We start from the raw sequence: 22,188 nt of genomic DNA, 5'->3' as shown, positions 1-22,188 counted from the left end.
GTGTTTGATATAACCTTATGAACTGATGAACCTTGTGTAATGAGTAACTACCGTTCCTGTCATGAATGTAACCAAAGTGTAAAACATGACGTAAGAATCCTAATAAACAAACAAACAAATCTAATTATTGGCTATATTCTTATATATTCTATATTCTTGGCTGTCTTGAACTGTCCTCTCGAACCTGTAGAGGAGGTGGGAGAAAGGAGGATGATAGCCAAGCTGTCATCCATCCTGGACATCACCACACATCCACTACATGAGTCTGTAGGAGACCTAACAAGCTCCTTCAGTACCAGACTCCTCCACCCATCTTATCTTATCTTATCTTATCTTATCTTATCTTATCTTATCTTATCTTATCTTATCTTATCTTATCTTATCTTATCTTATCTTATCTTATCTTATCTTATCTTATCTTATCTTATCTTATCTTATCTTATCTTATCTTATCTTATCTTATCTTATCTTATCTACTGGATGTATTATGTAGACTTTTGAAGGTTGTACAATTTGTAGATTAGAAACCATACTTTAATTTTCCATTATTATTAGTGGATGTTTCTTGTGTTTTTTTTTTTTGTTTGTTTGTTTGTTTTGTTATTTTGTTTCCGTTTTATTTATTTATATATTATTTAATCAGACTGAAATTTTATTGAAAGACTTTTATTAAATAAAATGGGCGGGGTTTGGACGCAGTTCCGTTGGCGCGCTCGTGTGAGAATTCAAAGCTTCGGTTCTAACCGTCCACAAGACCACAGAAGCGCGTCGAGAACAATTTAGTGTATTTCGCTTTTACAGACATTTTTATGTGCTAAAGATTTCACTTCGCTTACAGTAAGTATATTTGCGTCGTGTTTGTTTCGCTTTAAGTTGTATTTTTATTCCGCTGCGTTCTTTTTTACATGCTAGCCAGCTAACGCTTATTAGCTACCAGTTGGTTTCAGCTAACGTTCAAACAGTTGTTAGTACACAGCAGTGGCGTTGCTAGTGTTTTACATGCTAGGTAGTACAGTAGTATGGTCTTCATAAAGCAACTCGAGTATTTAAATTCTAAAAGAAAGAGGAGCCGCTGCTAGCGTGATAAATGTGTGTCTGTTTGTATAAGGTCTAATGTTATTTTGTACAAATTGTGAGAGCAATATACTTGTTCTTTGTTATTGTATCTACACTGTTAAACAGGTCGTTCACCAAGCAAAACTGCTCTACCAATACCAACGTGTATGTACAGTATGTGTGTGTGTGTGTGTATATATATACAGTATATATATATATATATATATATATATATATATATATATATATACAGTATATAACATATAACATTAAAACCACCTCCTTGTTTCTACACTTGCTGTCTTTTATCAGCTCCACCTCCCATATAGAAGCTCTTTGTATTTCTACAATTACTGCCTGTAGTCCATCTGTTTCTCTACATACTTTTTTAACCTGCTTTCACCCTGTTCTTCAATGGTCAGGACCACCACAGAGCAGGTATTATTTCGGTGGTGGATCATTCTCAGCACTGCATGGTGGTGATGTGTTAGTGTGTGTTGTGCTGGTATGAGTGGATCAGACACATCAGCACAGCTGGAGTATTTAAATACTGTGTCCGCTCTATTAGACACTCCTACCTAGTTGGTCCACTTTGTAGATGTAAAGTCAGAGACGATTGCTTATCTATTGCTGCTGTTTGAGTTGGTCATCTTCTAGACCTTCATCAGTGGTCACAGGGCGCTGCCGGATGGATATTTTTGGTTGGTGGACTGTTCTCAGTTCAGCAGTCACAGTGTGGTGTTTTAAAACTCCATCAGTGCTGCTGTGTCTTATCCACTCATACCAGCACAACACACACTAACACACCACCACCATGTCAGTGTCACTGCCGTGCTGAGTGATCCACCACCTAAATAATACCTGCTCTGTAGTGGTCCTGGGAGAGTCCTGTCCATTAAAGAACAGCATGAAATGGGGCTAACAAAGCATGCAGAGAAACAGATGGACTACAGTCAGTAATTGTAGAACTACAAAGTGCTCCTATATGGTAAGTGAAGCTGATAAAATGGACTGAGTGTAGAAACAAGGAGGTGGTTTTAATGTTATGGCTGATTGGTGTATATATAAATTTTCCCTTTTTTGGTTCGCAATGTTGAGGGAGGCTTTTGGGACTCAGGATGTGCCTTCATGCCCTAGCTGGCTGTTGCATGCCCAAGATGAGTCTTCCATAGCTTATCCACACACACTTAAAAACACCATCATTTTCAGATGTCGTGGGATTTCGTTGTGCCAGTTGCTTTGGATGATCTGCTAAAATCAGGAGCCATCAACCAGTATGTGGTGCAGGATGTGCTTTCACCCAAACAGCTACCCTCTTCTCTCAACAGTAAGTATTAGTCTACATTCTATGTTTAAATCCCCCTTGCTAATTCTGTAGCCTACATTGTATGAAGTCAAAGCTTTACAATGAGATCTGTTTTTACTGAAATCAATATGGTTTAGGGAAGTGATGTCATGCTGGTTTAAGTACTGAATGTAACACCCTAACACTATTAAGGTCAACAAACTACTTAATTAATGAGGGGCATGCTGGTGGCATTGATATTTCAGTAACCCACTATAGCAGAGACCCGAGTCTCAGATGTACTGCCGGGCTGACCTTGTACTCAGCATAAACAGCTGGATATGGCTTACAGTGGAAAAACCTGGAAAAAACCTCCTTACTGCTGTAACAGTAACTCCAACTGTCTGTTCAAGGTACCGGCACGAGTGGTTGTCACATTGTGTGATCCTCAAAGCATATCATTTAAAAAAAAAAAATGAGAAGAAACGGTTGACACGGTACTCCAACTTTTGTTGGTTTATTAGGTGGTATGTGTGCTGGCTTTGGTCCCCACAAATCAGTGTTGGGACTACTGATTAGAACAAATTGGGAGAAAATGCAAGGACACTCACAACAACTGTTGTATGATAGGTGTGTAAACAAGCCAACAACAAAATGGTTGTTTTTTTTTAATCAGACACTTTTTAAGGTTTATGCTACACTTGTTTTCTATATGCTTACAGTATTTACTGTTGAACTTTCTAGGTATGTATGCCTTAACCAGTGCACATTTCAATATAAGTGTAATAACAAATTGCAATAGCAGCAAACATTGTGAACAGTATTTCCTTCTCTGGTGATAAACCTTTCCCAATCTGGAAAGCAGTTAGATCTCATCATATTGACTGTTTTACTTCTTTCTTTTGTATGTATGTTTGTGCTTGATGCTAACAAAAACAGTTGGTTAAGCCCAGTGATGAGTCTAAGGCAACTCTGAGCTGAATGGCTGAGGAATTGTGTTCTGTAGCTTTCTGACTGGTGGGTAATCTTGGCTGAGTAGTGGAGATTGGCTGCTTTGCTGTAAGGGCCCACCTACAGTACATTAGCAACCAATCCTTATAATCCCTTTCCCCAAAGATATGGGTCCAGGAACATGATTGGTAGCTTACATTTACTTTTCTTCTCTCTGTCCTTTTATTTTCTCTATTTTTCTCTTTACTTTTTGGTCAGAAAGCAAGTTCACATTTCTCTGCGTCAGACAGCTTTGACCATGTTCTTTGGTAATCTGAGGGCAACGTTTTGCAAGAATCCCCATACATTCCCCCTCCTTTGCCTTGCTTGTGTGCTTGTTTATTTTCATTGTGCAACGTGTTAAAATCTACATATAAGTCTACACAATCTACACTATTACACTTGTATTAACAAAGGGTGAGTAATTGTAGAGTAACTGCTTCTATATGGTAAGTGGAGCTGATAAAATGGACCGTGAGTTTAGAGACAAGGAGGTGGTTTTAATGTTATGGCTGATCAGTGTATATCATAGATGCTGTGTTTAGTACTGTCTGTGTTTGTGAGCAGACTAACTGTGCGAATGTCTGTTCATAAACTAATTGCACACCCTCAAATGGCTGCTGTTCATACATGTTGTTATAGTAATAAACCAGGAATAGTATTAGGTCTTGATCTGGAACATTGGATTTGATTTTGCTCCTTACTTCCTTTCAAATAGAATGTGGCATTTTACATACTGTAAATAGACTTGTTTTGTAAATAACCATTGGACCTAATGAGACAAAAATTACAGTTTAATTAAGTACATTTATACTTGCTGTTAACAGGCTTTAAAGCTGCTCTGAGGAGTCAGGGTGCCCTGTGCATATTGGAACATTTCGATACAGCATACAGTGTCCTTCAGTGAGTACAGCTCTAAATCTTTCTTGCACTTGCTCTGTAGTTAAAGATGGCTTGTATATTCATGGTGTAAGTGTGCTTGATGTCAAATTTTAAAGGCACTGCCGCACAGTGGATGTGGTTTTGAAAGAAGATACCCTGGAGCTGCTTATACAAGGTTAGTGCATTCAAATGTGTTTTGTCTGAGGAGGCTACATCTCCCTTGATTCGTTAATAACTCCCATGTCTTTTCAGTGGTCCAGGGTCTGTCCATCTCCTTGCCATCTCTTCTTCTGGACGGCTCTCTGTCATCACCTGACCGCAAACAGCAGCTGAATGCTGTCAAGATGAGTGTATTTCTGCTTTGTAAACTTACAGAGAATCTGGAGAGCGACTCATGCAGGGAAACTGTAGTCACTGCACCTAGCAAGGTACTGTACTGCTGTGGGTATCATGCCAAAAAGCTTGTCTTAGAATGCTTATTCATGTGAACCACTATGTATCATCTGTAAGCAAAGTGCTGTCATAAACAACAATAGTTTGTCTAGCAAGAGGAGAGCTGCTACTAGTTTCAGAAACAAATCATTGTTTACAGTATTTCCTTCTCTGCTAAACCTGTCCCACTCTGCCTAGTATTTGTGCAACAATCTGAAAAGCTGTTAGATCTCATTATATTGACTGTTGGTGCTGGATGCTGTCAAACATCATTGGTTAAGCCCAGTGATGAGTCTAAGGCAACTCTGAGCTGAATGGCTGAGGAATCGTGTTCTGTAGCTTTCTGACTGGTGGGTAATCTTGGCTGAGTAGTGGAGATTGGCTGCTTTGCTGTAAGGGCCCACCTACAGTACATTAGCAACCAATCCTTATAATCCCTTTCCCCAAAGATATGGGTCCAGGAACATGATTGGTAGCTTACATTTACTTTTCTTCTCTCTGTCCTTTCATTTTCTCTGTTTCTCTCTGTACCTCTCGGTCAGAAAGCGAGTTCACATTTCTCTGCGTCAGACAGCTTTGACCATGTTCTTTGGTAATCTGAGGGCAACGTTTTGCAGGAATCCTCATAGATTTCCCTCCTTTGCCTTGCTTGTGTCCACAATCCACAAATAGTCTACACAACCTACACTATTACAACTTGTATTAGTAAAGGGTGGGTTAACTCAACCAACACGTAAATTTTTTCCTTGTATTATAATTAAATGATGCTTTCAGTGCAGCATATGTTTCAATTAATAAAATAGTCAATACCAGAGCTGCACTATAACAATATTTTTTAATCAATTAAATTATAAAGATTCACTACTGCTTCACTTTACACCACAGGGTCCGCCCCAGACTTTATACTATTGTACTGACACTTTGTCGGATTTTTTTTTTGTTAACTGCGTTTGGCCCTGTTCCACCCAAAATATTTGCATGCAATGCACAAACATGTATTGTACAACATAATCAAACATAGCCAATTGTAAACTTGGGTGGTTGACAGCTCTGCTAAGTTTGAACCTTGTGTCCTTTTTATCAAGTAGTAATACTTTATAATTTGATGAACTGAGTAGCTAATTACATTAATACCTTACTGCTACTAACAATATTCAACTGCAGCCTTTCTTCTTTGCAAGCGTCATGTTTATATTTTACATCAGCTGTGTTATACTTGCATTCTTCTCTTGAGTGCAGAATACTGCCTACTTGCATTGGGTTAGTAAGCAACACTTTTTCTTTATCGTAGCCAGTGATTAATCTTCCTCATTCCTGGATTTTTTTTCCAGTCAACCTAATCTTAGCCAAAAGACTGCCTCATTACACTAGTTTAGATTCTAACTGAACAAGATAGTGTAATGAGACTGTGTATAATAATGTAGAAAGCGGTCAGGATAAATCCAGTGACTTGCAGCTTAATAAACCGGTGTGTTGCAGGGTCGCAAAAAGGACAAGGCATCTGGTAAGGGCTTGCTGCAGTGGGACAGTGACCGAGAGAGTGTACTGCAATGTCTAACTCAGCTGCTTCAGCTGGATATCCGCTCTTTGTGGAGCCTTTCACTGGTGGAAGAGGAGTTTGTCAGGTGGGAACTTATTTCTTTAGCTTTCTTTCAGAAAGTGAACACAAAGCTTGCAGTGAGGTTGCAAAGCTGTTGCATTTTATTATTACTTTTTACCAAGCTGTGTGTTTAAAAAAAAAAAAAATGTCGAGAAACTGGGCATGTGATTAAAATAAATGTCTGGAGTTTTTTGCCCCCACAAAGAAGAAACCAAATTAAAAAGTTGAAAGACTTAAGAAAAACTTTTAATTTGAAAGGTCATTTCCTTCCTTTCTCGTTTGACACTGCCTTTTCTTTTTACTGATTAGGCTATGCACATTAATTCAGAGCAAATTAAATAATTTTTGGTTTGCATTTCTTTGTGTCCTCCTCTTTCATATAGCTGTGTTACCTGCTGTTGCTACAAGTTGTTGGAGAATCCCACTATCGGTCATATGAAGAGCAAATCCACACGTGATGCCATCATTCATGTGCTGGGAGTAATGGTGAAGAAATATAACCACATGCTTGGTTAGTACATGACATCACAAGAACAGCATGGGCTTCTCTGTGTCTAAGTGTAAAATATGTATTGTAATTTATTTCCTTCTGTGTTGGATGACATATTTTTTTTTCAGGGGCATTTTCTCCCTGTCTGCATGGGTTTTCTCCCACTGTCCAAAAACATGTAAGTTAGGTGAATAGTAGATACAAAATTGTCTGGGACAATGTTTGACCATAAACTTTAACTTCTTACATTAATGTCAGGACAGGTAGTTGCCTTTTACGCTACAGTTAGCAAAAAAATAAAAATAAGAAAAACCCCAAAATCAATCCTGTAAGGTGCTCCAAAAATTCGATGATGGAGTTGCGAAATGCAATCTTGGTTATAGTGATTGCATGATAATAAGAAGCAAAAATGTATCTTGTGTGTGCAGGAGCATGTGTGAAAGTGATTCAACTGCTGCAGCACTTTGAGCAGCTCTCCTCAGTCTGTGCCCAGGCAGTGGCTTCCTGGAGCTCAGAGTATGGAGTCAGAGCCATCGTTGGAGAAATCATGAGGTAATGCTTTTCCTAATGCTGGAGCTCGGTCAGAAGTAAACTGATGTCTAATCTTTAGAGTATTCTCATTGTCATTTATACATGCATAAGCAATTTAAAAGCTAAAGTACATTTAAAATGGCTGTCATTGGTTCAGCAATAATATATTTCTGTCTTTACATTCTCTGATAATCCTCATACTGTGGCTTTATACAATGTCAGCTCAATTTCACCTAGGGATTTGTCAACGCTTCACAGCTAACTTTACTGTCTTATCATTACAGCGTTAGGCTTTATTTAATACAAAAATCACCATACTATAGTGAATGTGGTATCAATGTAGAATTGTTCCTTATATATAAATAGCATGACCAGAACTACTTTAGCTATCAGAATACTGTAAACAATGTAAGTAGATAGCAGTCTATAACATGAGTAAATAAGATGATCCTAAAAGCAATTGCAGCCAGAATATCAAAGCTATTTCAAACACAATTTGTAAATATAACATCTTTGCTAGGCTTCAACCTTTACATTGTAGCATAGGGCAACATATCAGCTTTGTTTTGTCATTAATCATATCTGCATGTGCAGGATTCCCTACCTACATGCAGTCTCTCTACCAATGGCTCTATATCGATGAACCTTTTATTCCTTTTTATGCATTTTCCCCAAATGTAGTTATATCCAATTACCCACTTGTGTCTCACATCTAATGCTGCAGACCCCTACCCTGACTGAGCAGGGCTGTACCTAACACACACTCTTCTGACACCTGTGCAGTAGCCAACAGCTTATCAGAGTCTGTTTGATCTCTCTTATTTCCTGTCTCTGTGCAGGGTCTTTCGATCAGCCAGCCAATGCCACATTCAATGAGTGGCCTCCAGCACAACCCTCAGTATCTCAATACATTGTGTTTTTGTTGGCCTTAATTTAAATATCAGTTCTTAGCAGACTTATTTGTTAAATATTAACATTGCTTATGTAACAGAATGAAACAATGATTTGATTGCTTTTAGTGTGCTGATTCGTAGTTTCATTTAGGTTGTGTGTTTTCCAGAGAGATTGGACAGAAGTCCAGTGATGAGTTGGCCAGAGAGGGCTCAGGTGTAAAGGCTTTCTCCAGTTTTCTGTCTGAACTCAGCACTCTGGTCCCTGAGGTCATGATTCCTAATATCAGTGTGCTCCTCACACACCTGGAAGGAGAGGTATGTGCACAAGTAACTGTCAGCATTGCTGTACAGCTCACTCGTCTAAGCATTAAAATGTTAAATATAAAACCTACATGAACATTCTTGCATATACGGAGGTACAGAATTATATGATTTAAATCTAAATTTCATTTTAGGTTTTTTTATTGCTTAGTGGACAATACTATGTCCGGCTGCATTTTGGTACCAGAGTATCGAAAACCAACGACCGATGGGCTATTGACAATTATAAATGCAATCATCTGAAGGCATAGTAAATCATGCTATCTGGGTTTGAATCTCAGATGTGCTATGCTCTCTATACTAGAATAAAGCTCTTGGCTTTGAAGCCAGTGTTTCCTGGTAACCCAGACATACGCGAACACATTGCCCAGTGATGATACCAAGGCGAATGTGAGCTCACTGGATGGGAGTCTGAGTTCTTCTGCTGTCCTGTTGGCTGGTAATCTTGACAAGGCAGTGGAGATTTGCTGCACTGTTGTAAGGGCCAGCCTATAGTTATTAAGCTCCTCCCTTTACACGCTCCTCTAAAGAAAGGAGTGAGAGTAAGTGTGGGTGCTGACAAGTTTTGTGTGTGTGTTTGTGTGTGTGTGTGTGTTTGGGGACACAGACAGATTCTCAGCTCTATCCTCTGTATCCAGTGGGCCATGAACTGCATCTTTGGTAATCTGAGGGTGTTTAGGTGAATTTGCCATACACGGCATGTACACAGCTGGAACTCGCTAGCAGAATAAAGCTGCTGTTTATACAATAAACAAGCCTGCTATGGAATGGTACAAGTGAAGAAGCAGCCTAGAACAATAATTATATCCAAGAAGTATGTGGATTGTTTCACAGGGTGCCTGTAGAAAAAAGTATGGTGCGAATCTAAATCATGTGAAGCACAGGAGTGAGATCACACTACAATACTAGCACAGTGTCTGCTAAACAATGGTGTGTGTATGGAACTGCTCCAGATTGTAATTTCTGCTGTATAACTTTTTTCTGACAGAGTTCTAGTATGCGTGTGGCAGTGTGTGAGGTCCTGGGAGAAGTGCTGGTACGCGTCTTAAGCGGAGATAAGTTAGACGATTCGGGCAGAGCGGACCGAGACCGCTTTCTCGACACGCTACAAGAACACATACACGATGCCCATTCACATGTTAGAGCTCGAGTGCTGCAGGTCTACACACGAATCGTGAACTGCAAAGTAAGTGTGTATGTGACTGCTTTTTTTTAATTTTATTTGTTTTATAAAACGCTTTAGGGAATAATTTGTCCTCTTTGTTAGGCTTTGCCATTATGTAGATACACTGAAGTGATGGAATTAGCTGTTGGTCGACTTGGTGATAAATCAGTCATGGCGTGCAAGAGTGCCATTCAGCTAGTGGCTGCTTTCATTGCCCATAATCCCTACAGCTGCAAGGTAATTATAAAGGCCATATCAATTAAAAATAGAGTCTGTATTCGTGCTTTTGTGAGATGTTGATTTTGATTTATTTAGCTGAGCAGTGCTGACCTAAAGAAGCCACTAGAAAAAGAAATTGCCAAGCTGAAGGAGATTAAAGAAAAGATGATCGGGAACGCACCAGGTATTTATTCCTTTGTTACACAAGGCTACATTTTGAAACTACAGAAGGATTTGGATGTTTTCTTTTGAGATCCAAAGACTTCATATTCCCAATACAATACAATACAGAAATAATCCTCAATAATATGAGAATGAAAACATACACACATCGATCAGCCATAACATAACAAACCACCTCCTTGTTTCTACACACACTGTCCATTTTATCAGCTCCACTTACCATATAGAAGCACTTTGTAGTTCTACAATTACTGACTGTAGTCCATCTGTTTCTCTGCATGCTTCGTTAGCCCCCTTTCATGCTGTTCTTCAGTGGTCAGCACTCTCCCAGGACCACTACAGAGCAGGTATTATTTGGGTGGTGGGTTATTCTCAGCACTGCAGTGACACTGACATGGTGGTGGTGTGTTAGTGTGTGTTGTGCTGGTATGAGTGGATCAGACACAGCAGCGTAGATTGAGTTTTTAAACACCTCAATGTCAGTGCTGGACTTAGAATAGTCCACCAACCAAAAATATCCAGCCAACAGCACCCCGTGGGCAGCGTCCTGTGACCACTGATAAAGGTCTAGAGGATGACTAACTCAAACAGCAGCAATAGATGAGCGATCGTCTCTGACTTTACATCTACAAGGTGGACCAACTAGGTAGGAGTGTCTAATAGAGTGGACAGTGAGTGGACACGGAATTTAAAAACTCCAGCAGCGCTGCTGTGTCTGATCCACTCATACCAGCACAACACACACTAACACACCACCACCATGTCACTGCAGTGCTGAGAATGATCCACCACCTAAATTATACCTATTCTGTGGTGGTCCTGATTATTGAAGAACAGACTGAAAGCAGGCTAAAAAAGTATGTAGAGAAACAGATGGACTACAGTAATTGTGCTTCTATATGGTAAGTGGAGCTGATAAAATAAACAGTGAGTGTAGAAACAAGGTGGTTTTAATGTTATGGCTGATCGGTGTATAATACAAGACCAAAAAACAACAAGCACAAAACACTGATCCCTGATGTGGATATCACAAATGTGAAAACATGGCATTATAGAAACACATTTGAGTTCCACTTTGTAATATGATTAAGCCATAGGTTTCTAATTTATTGCCCCGTGATGATACCAAGGCGAATGTGAGCTCACTGGATGGAAGTCCGAGTTCTTCTCTGTGCTCCTGTTGGCTGGTAATCTTGACGATGCAGTGGAGATTTGCTGCACTGTTGTAAGGGCCAGCCTACAGTCATTAAACACCTTCATTCACACTCTCCTTTAGAGTAATGTAGGAGAGACTGAACTGTGGTGCTAACATTGTGTGCATGTGTACTTCTGGACGCAGAAAGAATCTCAGCTTTGTTGGATCCAGTGTGCTTTGAGCTGCATCTTTGGTAATCTGAGGGTGTTGCTGACTTGTTTCTGTTCTCAGTCCTTCCACAGAAAGCGTATGATGATGTGTGATTATCCAGCATGGGGTGATGCATTTTAACCTCTTTTTGTCTCACTTGTCTTTTTGGGTGTCTCAGTCCCTGTAATCTCAGCGAGTGAACTATGGGCTGCGATGGAACCAGAGGTGTCTCAGACAGTTAAAGCTCACCTAGAAGCTGACACTGACACAGAAACAGTAGAAGAGGATGATGAGAAAGAAGGCGAGGCAAAGCACACCGATAGAGATACCGCTGTCCAAATTGCCCAGTACCTCAGACACAGCAAATACAGGTAATGGTGTGAAGTGCCCCTTATTTTCATTAAACGTTTACTTCACTTAATTACTAGCTACCCAGTAGTGGTTCTAGCACATGTAATTCTGCAAGTTTCTTAATTACGCTGACTACTTTTGATTCTGTGTTAAAAGGTGACACCAATTACTGGTTTGTAGTCAGATTAAAAGATGATAGTGCCTGATGTCCAGTTGTTTTACACTGTCAGTGTCCAGGTAGAGCTAGAATTACATATTTTTAAAAAAATACTACACACACAAACTACACTTTCCTTAAAGGCCTTTATCTTTATTCTTTTATGCAATCATGAAATAGCAAATGCTGTATGTAGTGTAATACAGAGTTTTACCAACTTTTTCAAGTGACCCACATTTTGTCCATGATTATTTTTTTTTGTGACCCAAGCAACACAAGCAATCCGTAACATAAAGCCTCCACAAGGGGCATTTGCGTACAAGTTTATTTAATTATTGTTTTTCTCTGCGACCCATTTTTTTCGGCTCATAACCCATTTAAGTGTCTGAACCGTATAATAGACAAAATGTAGGTAAATTAAGATTTACTGAGTGACATGATTTTGAGCCAATTACTGATAATAGGAAAATTCTTGAATCATGCTGATATTTCTAACATAAATGTGCTAATGTCAAAATGATGACACAATTTAAGTTAATTTGATAGGTTTTCTTTTATTATTTGTAATTAAATATAACTGAATACATAATTACTGTAAATGTAAGTGAAGGTCCGAAAGAACTTCTTCCCCTTAATTACTTTTTTAACCACAAGAAACCGCAGCTGTAAGCACAAACCAATATTACAAAATAAAAAAATTACCTCAACCAAGCTCCATATTCACTGCAGAAGCCCACACCATAATAATGTCGTTTAAAATTTGCAATACTTAATAAAAGGAGACAATCCCCCGACATGTGAAAGATGTCAAACACAACTCCCAATAAAACATATACTAATCAAATGCCCCAAATACACCAGAGAGACAACAACTACACATACCTGGAACTGTTAAAGAAACCCTCAACCAAGAAAACACAAGAGCAATCCTAAACTTCTTGGCAGAAAAAAAAAAAAATGAAAACAAAAATATAAATGGACAAATAGAAACAAGAAAAAAATGACGACTAATAATAATAACTTGTCCATGCCATCGATCTGAACACTTTTCTCTAGCTTTCACTGTGTATATTGATTCCTCTGGGATCAATAAAGTATTCTGATGATTCTGGGGTATAGTGCAGTATTGACTTGCCTTAGTGGCTGCTTTGATGAACGGTGTTTAACAGCAACACTTTTGAGCCCATCTGGCAACATCGATCACAAAAACATGCCTGTTCTAATTCACTGCCTAATTGGTTACAAGGTATTTACTACTACACGTTTGGTTGTTAAGTGTGTTATTGGAAAATAACATGAAGGATATGATCTTATCACTTGTGTTTTTTTTATCTACATGTAGGCAAGCAGTGGGTCTGTGTGCACGAGCCCACACTCTTTACCCCGAGTCCTCATTCTTCTCTGCGCTGTCCAATCTGAATGAAGAAACGCTGATCAACACTTTGGCATCAATCTTTAAAGGTAAGCATATGTTGGTGGCTAAATTCTTTGGTTGCCAAATGTTTAAATTACTGGATGCAGCCCTTGACAGTAGCAGTTGTTGTTTGGGTGTTTTATTAATTAGAGGTTTCAGGAAAAAAACAGTTCAGAGGAAGGTTGACAATCAGCAGTAAAAAATTTGTTACAAAATGCAGTTAAATAGTGGAGAAGCAATTTACAATTTCACTAGCCCACTACCTGGGATCCACTTGCCCTATCAGCTGGTCAGGTGCCTACACACAGATGTGAATAGCTATGTGTGAGGGATGGGTGGCTGATGTGCTGCCATGTATTTGCATCCTGTTGGGGTCTGTTACTGCACTGCAGCTAAATTTTTTTCTGCAAATCCACATTGATGGTTAAAATAATGAACTCCAAAGCCATTTACCAGCTGGTTACATAGTCTGTATTTAAATGCCCGAGGTAATTGAGATTTGTAATATGTGAGTTAAAGTTTCTGTTTTGCTATACAGGTACAGATGAGGAGCAAGAGCATGCTTCAGACCAGGGAGCAAAGAATCAGCCTCCTACTCCACAGAAAGAAATGGCTGAAGCAGGGGGTGAGGAGAAGGAGAGTGAACTTAAAAAGCAGGAGATGCTGGTTCAGTACCTGAGAGACACGGAGAGCTTTGCACTGCAGGTGGAGAGAGCCATAGCTGTCATTAATAACATGCTCTACTGGAAAACCACTACAGGTATCACCTGAAAACACTTGTCTTGTGATAGTTTGGTACTCTGTCTGTAGTATATTCCTGCCCCCTCATTTATTGTAACCCCCTCTAGTACTTACCTTTATGGGGTATTTTCTGAAAAGTATGTTGTTTTGCATGTCCACTTCTTACTGTTGTTGTGAACCTTTTGATGTAGTCACAAACTCCTATAATGCCATTTATGCTTGGAAATAACATTTCTTCCTTTTTATACACATTTGCAGTTGTTCAGGAGGCAGTGCAGTTCTGTGTGACTGCGTGTGAGTTCAGTGTGGCAGACTCTGTCTCTGGGGTGAGAAAGATGCTGCCGTTGGTGTGGTCTTCTGATGCTGCTGTAAAAGATGCTGTAGTACAGGCATACAGACGCCTGTACCTCAATCCTCAAGGAGACAACACCAGGTGTGTTGATTAGGTGTTTTTATACTTCTGTGTTTGTCTAATTGTCTGAAAAGCTGCAATTATTAACGACCATGGCATGCTAAAGCTTATTTCTCTCCCTTACCCCCTTTTTATTCTATTTTTGGACAGATCCAAGGCCCAAACTCTTATTGACAGTCTGTCTGAGTTGATGCTTGATGCGTCACTTGGAACTATTCAGTGTTTGGAGGAAATAGTAAGTAACTAATGTCATCCCGATCATGCATGATCAATTTATATTCAAACATACAAACATGAATTGAATGAATTTTTATAGAACTTTTGTGTGAAGGATAAATCTGGCTGCTTGGTTGCTTATTATAGAGTAGTTTTTGTTTACCATAATAGCTTAAGTTAAGACTCAAATTTTGAACTCTGAGTTCAATGAGACTTGATGAGAAAGATGAGTTCAATCCACGCAGCGCTAAAATTACACTAGCCCACTACTGCTGGGAACCAGGGTTTGAATGCCCAGTTGCTATCAGCTCGTCAGGCGTCTACATACAGATGTGATTAGCTAGGCATGAGGGGTGGGTGGCTGACACCCTGCCATATATTGGTATCCTGTTGCGGAGTGTTACTACATTACTACACGGCCAGTAATTCCTGGACACCAGACCCACCGCAACCTGACCAGGATGAAGTGACAGTAAGGATACAGTGGACAGATGTTAGAATGGGCTCTTTGACTGGCCTGTGACCTATGCAACTCAATACACAGAATGGTTCGATGCTGTGGTGTCGTGTGACCATACACCTACATTAACACACGTAGTACTTGTAACTACAGTCAGTCCATCATTTAATATAGCCCTGACCATGACATGCTCAATTGTTACGAAATTGCCTTTGATGTGTATATTTTTGTGGTGTGGTTCTAATGTTCTGGCCAATCAGTGTAGTCAGTGGCTAAACATGTATCAGTGCTTTGTCTAAGACTATTTTTAATATGCAGCAACACTATTTGAGAGATCTATGGCTTTGCTTGAAATGATCAATCTGCATTTTTTTTTTCACCAGGTGCAGGAGTTTTTCAGCAGTGAGAGTGCTCTGCAGGCAGCTGTGGTACAGGTGTTGTGGGAGAGATTCTCAGGTAAAAGAGAGTCTTCAGCTTTGCACAGGAGAGCTGCTGTGTTGCTGCTCGGCATGGCTGCACGGTAAGGCTCCCAGACTACAGGCACTGTGCAAAGACACATACCTATACCACTGTGCTAAGTACCTACCTATATCACATTGACCAGTGGTGCTGCCAGGATTTTTGAGTCTCATGAAAAAATATGACACTGGTCCATGCCAATCCTGAAACTAGAGCAATGTGTAGACATGCATGCAGCTATCTGATGCAAGACTGAGACTTATAAGATATAATTTCACAGACTGGCGAGGGTGGGAGGATTTAGAATGGAAAATCGGTGGGAACCCTGCTCCCACCTAGTGGTGATTAGAGACACTAACACCCCAAGAGGTTTGGAAATGTAATTGCTCTTGTAACAATTTCTAATTATTTATTCTTTGTAAATGAGCCACCGACCAGTACCGGTTTGTGGCCCGGTGGTTGGGGACCACTGCCCTAAAGTGCCTAAACAACTGTTCAGCTGTAGGCTAGTTTACACATTAACTACTGCACCAGTTCTTACATATACATACTGAGCAAATGCAGGTTAAGAGTCTTGCTCAGGGGCCCATCAGAGACGGTCTGGCAGTGGTGGTGCTTGAACCAGCAAACCTCTGAATACAAGTCCAGTATCTTGTAATCAGAGGGTATCTTTACCACTGAGGTAATGTTATTAGTAATGAAGCATTCCCTTTTGTGTTTTATTGCTTAATTATATTCATAAGCTAGTCTGTGTTCTCAGGCCCTATATACAGTACAATTAGTATGCTATAAGTTATGTGTTTGTGTGTAGCGCTGAGCGAGAGGTGGTACTTGGAAATCTGGAAACACTCTGTTCTGTGGCGTTGGAAGAGAAGGTTACAGAAGATTATTTGCTGGCCAGAGACACAGTCATCACCATAACTAATATTACTGACCACATCAGGGTAGGTTAAGGTTTTTTGTTTTGTTTTTTTACTCACAAAGGGTCATCTCTATAAACATAGAAAACAGCATTAAATGTAACTTGCATTGCCCTTGTTCTACAACTCATTGAGCTTTTGTTGGTATTAGTTAGTGGCCTATTATGGACGCACTCTTGGTTTTACAGTTACGACTGTTTGTATAAACAGAAATATAAAGCAGTTTTACTGGTACTAGAAAGAAAAAAGAAAATACTCAAGGTATGAGTGTTGTATGGATGGAAATGAGAGACCCTGTCCCTGAAAGCTGAATAGAAACAATCGGCAGCTTGGGTGCATGACAGCCTCGGCAATCCTTGATCATGGATGGGATGGCTTATGAAGTTTTCATGTCATAGCACAGCTACTAACATAAGGGATCAAGCCAAAGCAAGTTTCCTAAAGACACAATGTGAGCCAGCATTGTCCTGTTCAGCCACACCAAATCATGGAAACATGCAAAATCACACTTGAATCTAACTCGAGCAAAAGGCTTGGCAATTACATTCAGGTTGGAAATGGTGATTTCTAAATGCTACGGCAAAAGCTTGTTCGATTTATTATTTTCGTGACCGCAATTATGGTGTGTCTCAATGTGCAACAGTAGTTGCACTAACCACATTTTTTTCCTTGACCTTTATTCTCTGATATGTTTCAGGTCTCTAAAGCACCTCCATTCAGGTTGCCTATGGACCACCATCTCTTCAGTTGTCTGACCCAAGCTATAGCTGATGGTACACACCTCTCTATTTACCACTTGCTGCATATTTTATTAATAGAGACTAATAATAAGCACTCACGAGGCATTTGTTACCATGCCAATTCTTTTGTTTAATAGGACTCACTTTTATGCCTAAAATCCTCCGTATGGAACTAACTACTACTTAATTTTAAATGTTTTTTCCCCTCTTGCCCCTGTGCAGGAGTAATCTTGTCTGATCCTTACTGGCAGACCTTCATGGAGCAGGCCATCCGACTCATCTACTTCCTTTCTGAATCACCCGATAAACTGTGTGCTCATCTGCTCCAACGCTCTGCTCGTCTCTTATTAGAGCAGATTACAGTGGGTGGGGAGCCCAACCAATCGCAGATGTCAGACTCTCAGGATTCAGAGCAGCTAGGTAGAGTGAAATGTGTGGCTTTCTTATACTATCATGATGATACTTCAGTACAATTTAGTACCATTACATGTACACCATCAATTTGATGTTTTTATTCTTTTTTTTTTCTTGAATTAACTCATTGTTTTATTAGCTATTACCTGGTTTATATAGAGTATGGTTAATGTTGCCTAACTAAAGCCATTACAAACTAAACATTCTGCATGCTAATTTGTGAAAATGTATACTTGAGCTCATGTCCCAGTATAAGGGTAGAACTGTGCTGTTAGTCTTACTGTAACTACCCTTATTTTGTGCAGGAGCGCTTTAAGATGCTGTCTCTGATCTGTTTTTTTTTTTCTTAATTAGCACATTAAGTTGGAAGGGACTGTTTGCTACTGTTGACCACATCTGTTGTTTTAAATCAAATGAAGAATGACTGCTTGTTGTTATAAAATGCTGCAGTGGGCAGTTAGACTTGTTTGTTAACCATGGACTAATAGGTTAGTTATCAGTTAAAAGAAATTGGAGTATTACCTAGGGATGTAACGATACACTCTACCCACGATGCAATTCGCGATACCTTTTATCGTTTCCTTTTATGATTTCTCTTTAAAAAATAAAATACTGTATTAGGACAAACTTTGCAAAACAATGCTGCACATTTTCCTTTTTGTGTAAAAAACAAAACTGAAATTAAATAAATCCCACATTAAATAAATGAATAATACAAATAAAGTATCCTCACATAAATAAATTTGGCTGGAAAATTCCGAACCTGGCAACCCTGTAGTGACGCCAACCAGGCGAGGTGAATAACGCCAGTGCCCTCTGCTGTTTAAAGTGAATATCGATTTATTATACATGTAAACCGATTTGAATCGTTACACATGTGAATCGATTTTTAACTGTCTTGTGGTGCATCGTTACATCCCTAGTATTACCCATTTGAGAATAGTTCCTCTTGTTTCTGTTGTGCAAGACAGGTTAGCTAACCTGATCCTGATTTAGTCTTGATCCATGCTTCAAAAGGTCTTTAGGGTTGTTTTTCAATGCTGCTCAGTGCTTGGATCCAAGGAAATCTCAGTTTGGCTTTTTTGCCGTAGTTCTAGATTTTAATCACATCATTCATGCTGCATTACTGACTCTACTTACTTTTCTTAGTAACTCCTGGCTCTGTATGTTTGCTGGCAGCACCCCAAACACTTTATGCATTTTGAAATCTCATTGCTAAATATTTATTGCTAAATTTTAAACACATGGTGTTTATCACTGCAAGTACCATATAATGTAAATCCACTGTTGCTCGGGGGCTGGGTCTATGTGAAGATCTGATTTGTGCATTACTGTTTACAGACTGCTTGTAAAAAAAAAAAAAGAAGCTAATGTTTCTTTAACTTTTTGTCGACTCTTTTTGTCCTCCTTATTTTGTACGTAGTGAACTGCGTGAGTCTGGCACAGCTGCTGTCTCTGTGTGGAGCTGTGGCTTTCTGGCAGGTGTCTCATCTGGAGAGGAGTGTAAGCTCTGAGCTCCGGCGGCGGAGAGGAGAAAGGGAGGAGAAAGAAGAGAAGGAGAAAGCACCCGCCACCAAGAACAAGGTGATAATCACGATTTATCTAAATGGATTGTTTTTGTATCAGTGAGCAGATTTACATATGCAACAGAATAATAAAATAATGGCCAGTTTTTACAAGTCTGTCATTAATTGGCCCATAGTGGTTCCATTAGGAATGTCATTGTCTGATCCTTGTTCATATTTATAAATCTTTAGTGGTTATACAACTTCAAAAGAGAGTTTGTTTTTACATTATTACTTTGTTTTTTGAGACTGAATAGATGGATAAATAGATTTGAAATTATTGAGGAATGAGTTATAGGTGATGCTATGATTATTGGGTATGAAAGGAGCATTAGCGAAAGGCTTAGTTGCAAGGATGGTTTGAGGTTGATCCAAAGAGTATTTGGGTGATTTCAATGTCTAAATTTCTGTCCTCCGCTGCTGTAGGAGGCCAATGATAGCTGTGTGGAAGAGGAACTTGGGTTGACTGGTGCTTCAGCAGAGGACACGGAGGCAGAGTTCATCCGTAAAATATGTGAAACAGAACTGTTGGCTGGTGAGAGCATGCTTATTTTTCATTATCGTTTGTTTATTTGTGGGCCCTCTTGCTTGGAAGTTGGCTGTGCTTGATCGCTTGCTGGTTTATGCTGTTGTCAAAATCGATGCTTCTCATAATGTGTTCGCAGAAGGAAACACGCTAAGCATGTTTCTGCCTCTGCTGGTGAAAGTGTGCAGCTCACCTGGCCGATATTCTCATCCCCAGCTCACCACCGCTGCCTGCCTTGCTCTTTCCCAGTTCATGATGATCAGGTACGACGCACTAAAAATGTGTAGATTAGCTCACTGTGTGATAAAACAGTTGTGATGAATTGTAACTATGCTATTGGGAGGGCTAATACATGCATGTCTCGAGCTTTCAACAATGATGACTGCCGTTTCAGCCGATTGCCATAATTAAATTTTGATGTACATAAACCTAATGAATCTGATCATGGAAAAGTCTGCACAAGGTAGTTAGGCAGTCAACGCTAGCACAGGGGCGGCTTGGTGGTTAAGTGGGTAGCACTGTCGCCTCGCAGCAAGAAGGTCCTGGGTTTGATCCCCAGGTGGGGCGGTCCAGGTCCTTCCTGTGGAGTTTGCATGTTCTCCCTGTATCTGCGTAGGTTTCCTCCGGGTGCTTCTGTTTCCTCCCACAGTCCAAAGTCATGCGAGTGAGGTGAATTGGAGACTAAATTGTCCATGTTTGGTTACATTCATGACAGGAACAGTAGTTACTCATTACACAAGGTTCAAGATTATATCAGAGTGTAAAACATGTTGTTAAAATCTTAATAAACGAACACAATGCTAGCACAGTATTTAGTCTTCTCAGATATCTAAAACTTTACTTTTGCAGCAGAGTGACACAAACCACAATTAAATAGATTTGCTGTAATTTCGGCACTTGAGTGGCAAAGCCTTAACACGCTAGCCCTCCACTGCTGAGATCTCAAGCCCTCCACTTTAAATCACAGCTCTTATTGGCCGGCCTGGCTTCTACATTTACATGATTGGCTTTGTCTGTGGGTGGGCAGGCCAAAGGGAGTCCTCATTGTTGGTGCAATTGTGGCCTCTGCTGGCTGGTGTACAGATGAACAGTGCTTGACTCCTGTGAACCAGCCTTGTGCAGGTGAAAAGAAGTGGTTGGCCTTTGCACACACGTCATGGCATAGTTGCAGAAGCTTGACTCTAAACTGATACCCTAACATCCATTCCCACCTTTAAAGTCTTTTGAACTCTTTAAACTCTTTCTCTTCTTGCTCTACCACCCAGCCCGACAGTGTGTAAGGATAATATTCGTCTGCTCTTTACCGTGTTGGAGAAATCTTCTCTGCCAGTTGTCAGAGCCAACGCCATTATTGCCCTTGGAGACCTAACTGTGCGCTTTCCCAACATTCTTGAGCCCTGGACCCCGAATCTGTATGCCAGGTACATATCCTTACATAACATAAACATAACAGACATGAAAATTAATGATCGCTGCTAATTGGACAGCATATCCCACAAATCTAATGTGTGTAATTTTACCACTATTGAAATTGACTTTTTTTTTTTTTTACTTCTTATTTCTTGGTTTTCATCTAGACTGTGTGATGAATATGCATCAGTGCGTCTGACTGCAATCACAGTTCTGACTCAGCTGGTGCTGAAGGATGTGATGAAGGTCAAGGGTCAAGTTAGCGAGGTTGCTGTGCTGCTTCTAGACCCTGAGCCACATATTGCCAGCCTTGCTCTTAACTTTTTTAATGAGCTTGCTGCAAAGGTAAGTGCTCCGCATTAACATGGTGTAGACTTTCACTGTCTTTTGTTTATGTAATGGTTTGATGGCACAGTGGAATAGCAAGTAGTGGTCTTGTAGAACTGGGTTCACTCCTCATCTCTGCTTGCTGTCATAGTTTTGTATGTTCTCCCCATGTTAGATTGGGGTTTTTTTTTTTCAGCTTCCTCTCCTCGCTCAAAAATGTGGTGAAGTTGGCATTAAATTGCCTGTAAGTAGATGCTGTTACACTAATAGAGTATTTGAACTCGCAAGTTAGAATCTCAGCAGAGCCACAGACCTGACTGGGCATCCATGTAAACATAGTAGGTTGTTCTTGAGGGAGGAAAGTGGGAATCTGGTTTGGGTGCATGTGGTCCTTCATACATGATATGGCTCTGTGTGGGAACCCAGACACTTGCAGGTGATAAGAAGCGGACACAGGTTGGACACGTGTCGGAGGGGGCTTGTGGTAATCTGGTTCTCCTTGCTCAGATTGGGGGTTGTGCATGCGGCAGCGGCTTCACAATCAGGAAATAATTGGAAATGAAAAATTATGAGTTAAAGGGGGGGGAATCCAGGGGGGGAATTGCCAGTAGGTGTAAGGGAATGTACAAGTGTGCCTAGTGTTTCCGGTTTGTGCTGGACGTGCTTTGACACTGACCAGGTTGA

General features: G+C 40.0%; 1 protein-coding gene and 4 non-coding genes across 5 annotated transcripts in view; all 5 read left to right on the top strand.

The window, feature by feature from the left end:
* Window positions 1–752: 752 nt before the first annotated feature.
* ncapd2 (non-SMC condensin I complex, subunit D2) overlaps window positions 753–22,188 on the top strand; it is a 42,149-nt gene continuing 20,713 nt past the window's right edge. Inside the window, exons 1-26 of the mRNA XM_062987817.1 lie at window positions 753–837; window positions 2,266–2,383; window positions 4,159–4,234; window positions 4,330–4,388; window positions 4,466–4,641; window positions 6,125–6,270; window positions 6,629–6,756; window positions 7,164–7,287; window positions 8,327–8,474; window positions 9,469–9,666; window positions 9,748–9,882; window positions 9,961–10,048; window positions 11,571–11,763; window positions 13,243–13,361; window positions 13,853–14,074; window positions 14,314–14,488; window positions 14,618–14,702; window positions 15,527–15,663; window positions 16,414–16,546; window positions 17,220–17,295; window positions 17,485–17,682; window positions 19,100–19,260; window positions 19,668–19,776; window positions 19,907–20,030; window positions 21,033–21,188; window positions 21,345–21,522. Of these exons, the coding sequence (XP_062843887.1) occupies window positions 2,266–2,383; window positions 4,159–4,234; window positions 4,330–4,388; window positions 4,466–4,641; window positions 6,125–6,270; window positions 6,629–6,756; window positions 7,164–7,287; window positions 8,327–8,474; window positions 9,469–9,666; window positions 9,748–9,882; window positions 9,961–10,048; window positions 11,571–11,763; window positions 13,243–13,361; window positions 13,853–14,074; window positions 14,314–14,488; window positions 14,618–14,702; window positions 15,527–15,663; window positions 16,414–16,546; window positions 17,220–17,295; window positions 17,485–17,682; window positions 19,100–19,260; window positions 19,668–19,776; window positions 19,907–20,030; window positions 21,033–21,188; window positions 21,345–21,522 (3,462 nt within the window). The 5' untranslated portion in view covers window positions 753–837. The remainder of the gene's footprint in view (window positions 838–2,265; window positions 2,384–4,158; window positions 4,235–4,329; window positions 4,389–4,465; window positions 4,642–6,124; window positions 6,271–6,628; window positions 6,757–7,163; window positions 7,288–8,326; window positions 8,475–9,468; window positions 9,667–9,747; window positions 9,883–9,960; window positions 10,049–11,570; window positions 11,764–13,242; window positions 13,362–13,852; window positions 14,075–14,313; window positions 14,489–14,617; window positions 14,703–15,526; window positions 15,664–16,413; window positions 16,547–17,219; window positions 17,296–17,484; window positions 17,683–19,099; window positions 19,261–19,667; window positions 19,777–19,906; window positions 20,031–21,032; window positions 21,189–21,344; window positions 21,523–22,188) is intronic.
* Window positions 3,289–3,614, top strand: LOC134302941 (small nucleolar RNA U85). The gene has a single exon (XR_010007609.1). It is a non-coding gene; the product is annotated as a small nucleolar RNA U85 (small nucleolar RNA).
* Window positions 4,926–5,251, top strand: LOC134302942 (small nucleolar RNA U85). The gene has a single exon (XR_010007610.1). It is a non-coding gene; the product is annotated as a small nucleolar RNA U85 (small nucleolar RNA).
* Window positions 8,846–9,154, top strand: LOC134302939 (small nucleolar RNA U85). Its single transcript, XR_010007608.1, has one exon. It is a non-coding gene; the product is annotated as a small nucleolar RNA U85 (small nucleolar RNA).
* LOC134302938 (small nucleolar RNA U85) lies at window positions 11,159–11,449 on the top strand. The gene has a single exon (XR_010007607.1). It is a non-coding gene; the product is annotated as a small nucleolar RNA U85 (small nucleolar RNA).

This window comes from Trichomycterus rosablanca, chromosome 25 (assembly GCF_030014385.1).
Source record: "Trichomycterus rosablanca isolate fTriRos1 chromosome 25, fTriRos1.hap1, whole genome shotgun sequence".
Taxonomy (NCBI): domain Eukaryota; kingdom Metazoa; phylum Chordata; class Actinopteri; order Siluriformes; family Trichomycteridae; genus Trichomycterus; species Trichomycterus rosablanca.
The sequence above is the reverse complement of the archived record's forward strand: the minus strand, read 5'-3'. Positions and strand labels throughout refer to the sequence as shown.